The sequence below is a fragment of the Sinocyclocheilus rhinocerous genome, unplaced genomic scaffold (genome assembly GCF_001515625.1).
Source record: "Sinocyclocheilus rhinocerous isolate Xijiao unplaced genomic scaffold, SAMN03320098_v1.1 scaffold1234, whole genome shotgun sequence".
NCBI classification, from domain to species: domain Eukaryota; kingdom Metazoa; phylum Chordata; class Actinopteri; order Cypriniformes; family Cyprinidae; genus Sinocyclocheilus; species Sinocyclocheilus rhinocerous.
Window position 1 is genome coordinate 536470 of NW_015656153.1, and position 7001 is coordinate 543470.

Consider the following 7001-nt stretch of genomic DNA (forward strand, 5'->3'; position numbering starts at 1 on the left):
TATATATATATATATAATTTTCACAATAGAAACTTACAGTTAACCATTTAACAGGTTTGTACTGTATAATTTTTACTGGCTTTTATCATTAAAATGACTTTTTTTTTTACAGTGTGGTTGGAAATAATGAGAATTATTGTAATTATGTTATTCTATTGACAGCCATCGTTTTATGGCATAATTTGAGGTGTATACATCTAACATTAATTTAGTAGTGGGTAAAAATAAAAATACAACCTAATAGGAAGTAAATATTTTCCACATTAAACACATTTTTAATATTTTATGAACCATTATTAATATTAATAATATTAAACATAATCATTTAATAATGGCTCTTTGAGACACATATGGTGAACCCTATTTGAAGATCCCTATTTTTTAACAGTGGTACTTACTTATAACTGTTATGAAATTTAAATTTCAGCATTAGCTTTCCATATACTTGATTTTTTGTGTGTTATAGATGACAGTTCCTCGGCGGCGAGCAGTATGGAGGTGACGGACCGGATCGCCTCTCTGGAGCAGCGGGTTCAGATGCAGGAGGATGAGATTCAGCTGCTCAAGTCGGCGCTGGCTGACGTGGTGAGGAGACTGAACATCTCAGAGGAGCAGCAGGCCATGCTCAACAGGAAAGGACCAACCAAAGGTACCACACAGACCCTCTGTCACCTCATCTGGTGGAAAGTCCTAGACTTTCCAGATCGTTTTGTTTATTTCAGCTTTGCATTTAATCTCAGCTGCTTTGTTAGAACATGCTCAGCAATTTCTTTGAGCCTCACTGGAGAACAGTTCTCTACACTACAGAACCACCTGTGTGCCGTTTCTTATTTTTCATCTCCATCCCACCCCTACTATTGCTATTCATTTCCTTTCTTCTCTACCTCCTATTCCCTTCCCTCAACTGTTCTCTCATACTGTGCGCGTGTTTAGAAGCAGCAGTGAGGAGAGACTCTCCCTCCTCTGACAGCAGTGTTGGGAAGCCAGGTAGGCAGTGGGGCTCATGTCTCACTTGTCAAGAGTTACTCACTAATACAAAGAGCACACTTTAGTCACATGACTGGAACTGACATCACTGGCTTCAAAAATGCTTGAACACAGAGGACTGAGTTTTATATGAGTTATATTTCCACTTAGGGATGCACTGATATAGAAATGTTGGCTGATATTTATAATCCAAGATCAGTAGGTTCCATTTTAAATATTAATTAGATTTGGTATTTGCTTTGGTATTTGTAACGTAAGCATGTTTATATACGGAATGTTTATTCATGTGCAAAACAGATTTGTTTATTTGCATGCTGTTATATACATGCGGGTATTTTAGTGACTCCGTTTGTTATTAAAAGTTCAGCATCACTTGCATAAATCACGAGCCATGTAACAGGACTCCTGTAGAGAGATTAATGCTTAATCTACTTGATTTAATTTAGAGAAGCTTAATTTATCTTATACTAAATTCTTTTCAAATTAATTAAAATAAAACAATTAATTATTTAATTAATATTAAATAATATACAAATTTTTATGTTATGACTGATAACCAGTATAATGATTATAATTTACATTTTAAAAAAATCTTGATTTTTTTGTGTACATAATATATGTGTGTGTACTGTGTATTTATTATGTACATATAAATACACACACATGCATGTATATATTTAAGAAAAAAAATGTATACATTAAATATATATGTATATATAGTATAAACTATATGAATATAACTATATGCATGTAAATGCATGTAAATATTTTCTAAATATATACTGTATGTATGTGTCTTTATATATACATAATAAATATACACAGTACACAGTCACACACATATATTATGTACACAAAAATTTTTTTATTTTGGATGCGATTAATCGCGATTAATCATTGCCCAGCACTAATTTTAATATATAATTTGTCTTTTTTTAAGACAGCATTCACACTAAAGTTCATTTAAAAAGGGATAGTCCACCAAAAACATTCTGTCATCATTTACTCACTCTCATGTCGTTTCAAAACTTTCAAAAATGTCTTTCTTCTATTGAACATAAAAGAAAATATTTTGAAGAATGTTGGTAACCGAACAGTTTTTCTTTAGAATATCTTCCGTTGTGTTCTGCAGAAAAGTCAGACAGGTTTGGAACAACATGAGGGTGAGTAAATTTGAGTAAATTAATTGACTTTTACACAACTGAAATCATGGATAAAATCATGATGTTTAACTTTTTTTTTTTTTTTATAACTTGGCTAAGAAAAAGAGTGGAACTTTTTTCTTCCAACGTCAACCTAATCAGACAGATCATTAAAAAAACCCACTGATACTCTTAAGATCATCAATATATTGTGCATCCCTAATTCCACTCCAGCATGTGTGACATATAGTTCTTTCTCACATTTGTCTAGTTTTTTTGAGTTTAGTGAGATTAACACTATAAGATGCTTGTTAGTGTGCTTAACAAACACTCCAGTCCTAATTACATTTAATGCTAGGCTGATAAGCTACCACATCCACATTGTAATATCTCTCAAAAATGAGAGACCTTGAAAAATCTCAAGAATGAGTTTAATTTTGGACTAACAGACATGGAAAGTGGCTTATCGCCATAAATATCTTGATTCTTCGGTGACTGTTTAACAAAGCTTTACTAAATCCACCTAATCCTTTGAACTGTAGGATAAAGTGAGTAATTAGTCACATTTCTTTACCGTCTCAAAGGTTTGAAACACACTTGCTGCTTTGATGTCAGACACTAATTAGCCAGACTGCATGAATATGTGCTACCAAATGTCAAACTGGGGTCCAAGACTCCTTAAACCAATAAAGAAATGTTTACTTTCGTTGTACTTCAGCTAGCTCATGTTCACTTCATCCATTCCTCCGCCTGTTTGAAGTGTGTGCGAGATGAGTCACGCTTTGCTTCTGCATAATCCTTGACGCTCTGTGCAGGCTGATCTCTTTGAAACAAAAAAAATTTGCTCTGCTATTTCTCACTTGCGCTTTTGCCTCGATCTTTCTTTTATTTTTTCTACTGTATTTCTGTCCCGCTGCCTACACATTCATAACACATTCAAGCAGATCTGCAGTGATGAATAATTAATAATGCAGACGCATAGGGTAATGTAAATAAAGGCTCTCAAAAATATTTTCCATCAGCAGTTAGACTGCAGGTGTGGATGCACTATTAAGTACTTGAATTGCACAAAGGGATATTCACCAACTGAGACTTCTGTGTACCACAATTGCATTTGAATGGAGTCCGTTCGTGGCTCAACCTATTGCAGGACAGTCTGAACAAGCAAGAAAAAACCTACTCTGGTCAATGCTCTGTTCCAGTCAGTGTTGGGCAAGTTACTCTGAAAATGTAATCAAATTACTGATTACTGATTACTCCTTTTAAAAGTAATCACGTTACTGTTCTGATTACTTTATTTCAAAAGTAATTAGTAATTAGTTACATTACTAGTAGGGGTGCAACGGTTCTCTGTAAAAAATCGAACCGTACCGTTCTCCACACACGGTTCGGCATACACTAGGACCGCGGTTCAACTTAAATCTGACAATGCATCTGTAATATGGTTTGTTAGAGTTCAGCTAATGCATGTTTCTGTTGATGGATACAAATTCTGGCTTCCCAATACATTACAACAAGAGCGATGAGAGAGAGAAAAAAACAATATTGATGGATACAAATTCTGGCTTCCCAATACATTACAACAAGAGCGATGAGAGAGAAAAAAAACAATACGTGGACAAACCAGTCACTCTTTAATCAATGCGAGTGCTGTATGCTGAAATAACTGTCATTTATGCCGTCATCACGTGTTGATAGCGCAGGTGAGACCTGAACAGCACACATTGCTATCTGTGTTTAAACTAAACTCATTTAAGCCATGCCAGTGCCACTAAACTCATTTAAGCCATGCCAGTTTAAATATTAAAGAGCCAGAAGACGTGAACTCGCACGCGCAGTGAGAAGATCTGTGTGGTCGCTCATCCGAAGCGCGTGAACCCTCTTTTTTAAAAGTAATAACAAATTTAAGAAGGGGATAGACGAAACAGAAAGTATAAAGTATAAAAATATCAAAGGTATAAAGACATTTTTAAGTTTCCTGAACCTTTCTCCACTAGACAGTTTGTCCTTTTAATACTTAAAATGTCTTATATTGTATAATATTTTTTCTAATTTATATTTTATATTAGTTCATGTTGCTTTTGTGCAATAGATGAATAACAATTTATTTGTTTTAGATATTTCTATTTTGCGGGAGTCCCGTGAATCATTTTATTCTCCCGCATCCCGCACACACACGAATGTCTACCCGCCCGCACCAGCACTTGCCCATCTTGTCCCGCGCCGCGCTCTGTTGCGTCGAGTCTCGCGGGAGCAGGTCTCTAATCCACTGGCACTTGACTCGACAGTGCGTGTGCTACATCCTTTTTACAATCTCTAGATTATAAAACACTGCATTCTGTCAGCAATGTAACGCGGCAGTAACGTATAGAGACCTCGGCTTTCCAGTTCTTCCTATATTGATTGAATTTGACATCTGGAAATGTTTCTGTGTGATGCATTCGACATGGATGCATTAAATTGATCAAAAGTAACATTAAAGGAATGTATAATGTTACAAAAAATTTCTGTTTCAAATAAATGCTGTTCTTTTAACATTTCTATTCATCAAAGAATCCTTAAAAAAAAGTTTCCCGCACAACTGTTTTAAACATGATAATAATAAGAAATGTTTCTAAAACACCAAATCGGCAGAGTCAAAAAATGTTTTTTTTTTTTAATGAATTGCCTCAAACTTTTGAATGGTAATTAAAATTAAGAAGAGTAAAATTCAATTTCAATTAAAATTTAAAGTTTTATGGCATTTGCCATGTGTGTTAGCTTTGAATTCATCTGTATGTTAATATACCCATAAACAAAATGTACTTTTATCAGATATATGCACTTAAAATTCACATTTCGCTTTTTGGACAATGACACAAGAATATTGATGACTCATCCTGCACTACACATTTTTTTGTCCAATGATGTCTAGAGTTACACTAAAACCACATTCAACTAACAAGTATCAAATGATTGTTCATGACTATGACGTAACAAAGGCTTTTTGGCCATTTAAAACAAAAGGGATAAGTCCCTCTATATGTACTGCCCAGACTTCCTGTTTTAATAGGAAATACTTCTAAACAGGAAAAAAGCTGTTCTTGTCAAGTGATTTCATAGAGCCTTTGAGAATGTGAAGTTAACTATTAAAAGCTTGACATTAAAGAGGACCTAGTTTGTATGAAACAATGGTAACACTTTAGTATAGGGACCAATTCTCACTATTAACTAGTTGCTTATTAGCATGCCTATTATTAACATTGACTTTTTATTAGTACTTATAGCACATATTCTGCATGACTATATTCTACATGCCTAATCCTACCCAATGACTAAACTTAACAGCTACTTCTATCAATAAGCAGCACATTAGGAATTTGTTGAGGCAAAAGTTTAAAATAAAGTGTGACCAAAACAACAGGCAATAAACGTCTGACTGCAGTGCTGTGTGTAATTCTGCCCATGTGTCCTTCCATCTTTCAGCTAGACCGATGATTGCAGCCCTGCCCCTGAGACCCACGGTCAATAACGGTACTGTCCTGCCTAAGAAGGGCGGCACACTGCCATCCCCCTCCAGCTCCAAGAAGGACAACAGCTCACCAGCAACCAAAAGGTAAGAGACTAAAAGCTGACTCCACAAAAACATTTCGTAATGTCTGATGGGTGCAGACAATGATTTTTTTAGCTTCAGACTTTGATTTCATCCAGTCTGTGGATATGAAACATGTTTAATATCTACAAGGCATATATTTTTGTGTGAGACAACTTGAAAGCATGTTAGTGTGTGACCCTCAGCCATTTAGTGTATACAAGTTGTGTAATTATAGATAAAATACAAGTCCTGCTTTTATCTATAATTGACTGAAATCTTAGTCCCTTTCATTTTAGAAATAAAGATGAAATTGTTAAAATCCTTCTCAGTCAATTCACTTTGGTGCGGAGATAAAATTGTGTGTATTCTATGCTGTGCTGTGCTGGGTCATCTTTCAGAATAATAGATAGACAGAGCAGGAATATACACAAGATAACTAGGGCTGGGTAAAAAATATTGATATCTCGATTATGATCGATTCTCATTTTTACGAAACGATATCGATTCTTAAATCCCGAGAATCGATTAGTGTAGCCTGTTTTCAGTTAATGGATGGAACATTGAAGGACATTTCCCATCCAATAAATCGCAATAAGCATTGTGCTTTGGTATTTTTGATATGAAACAAAGTATCAGATTTCAAATTATGTTCATTGTATTGCAGTATTCAAACAATAAATGGCGTTTTGGCGCTGTTTAATGTGGAGTGACAGATCGCTGTAGCGTGTATAACGGCTTGTAAACAGTGTCACGTAATGTCACAGTTACCTCAGAAAAAAACATATTCGGTGACCATAAACTCATTAGAAAAATTAACTGTAGAGAGGAGCATTTTGCTAACCATATAATATATCATTATAACTTTTACTGTTCTTCAATGTTTAATTTATATATTTTTATGACAGCCACCATTTAAATGTTTATGTAACAGTTCGTAGTCACGGGAAGAAGGAGGCGGGAACCGGCGAACATTTAAATACTTTAATAAAAAAAAAAAAACACAAAACGAAAGAAAAGCGGCAGCCCCTCCCGGACGACTGCCCCACACAAAACACAAAATAAAATCCAGGCCTGGTCCTCTCTCGTCTTTCACTGACGTAGCTCCTCCGTGGGTCTCGAGACCGGTGAGTGGTGCAGGTGTCGCTCATTATCAATTACTCCACCGGCCTCGCTCCGTTCCCACAGCTCTCGGCCCCGCCCCCACTCGTCACAGTAATATTATGCTTTTTGATCATTTTAATGCATTCTTGCTAAATAAAAGGGTTAATTTCTTTCAAAAATGAAAAAATAAATAAATC

At 35.3% G+C, this 7001-nt stretch overlaps 1 protein-coding gene across 5 annotated transcripts in view; it reads left to right on the plus strand.

Moving 5' to 3' along the window:
* The window catches only part of eml1 (EMAP like 1), a 57882-nt gene that overhangs the window by 29801 nt on the left and 21080 nt on the right, over positions 1 to 7001 (plus strand). For 3 of the 5 annotated variants that reach the window (XM_016526875.1, XM_016526873.1, XM_016526874.1), the window contains exons 2-4: positions 467 to 649; positions 934 to 987; positions 5595 to 5724. In XM_016526875.1, the coding sequence (XP_016382361.1) occupies positions 467 to 649; positions 934 to 987; positions 5595 to 5724 (367 nt within the window). The remainder of the gene's footprint in view (positions 1 to 466; positions 650 to 933; positions 988 to 5594; positions 5725 to 7001) is intronic. The other 2 variants (XM_016526876.1, XM_016526877.1) reach the window with 1 other exon arrangement.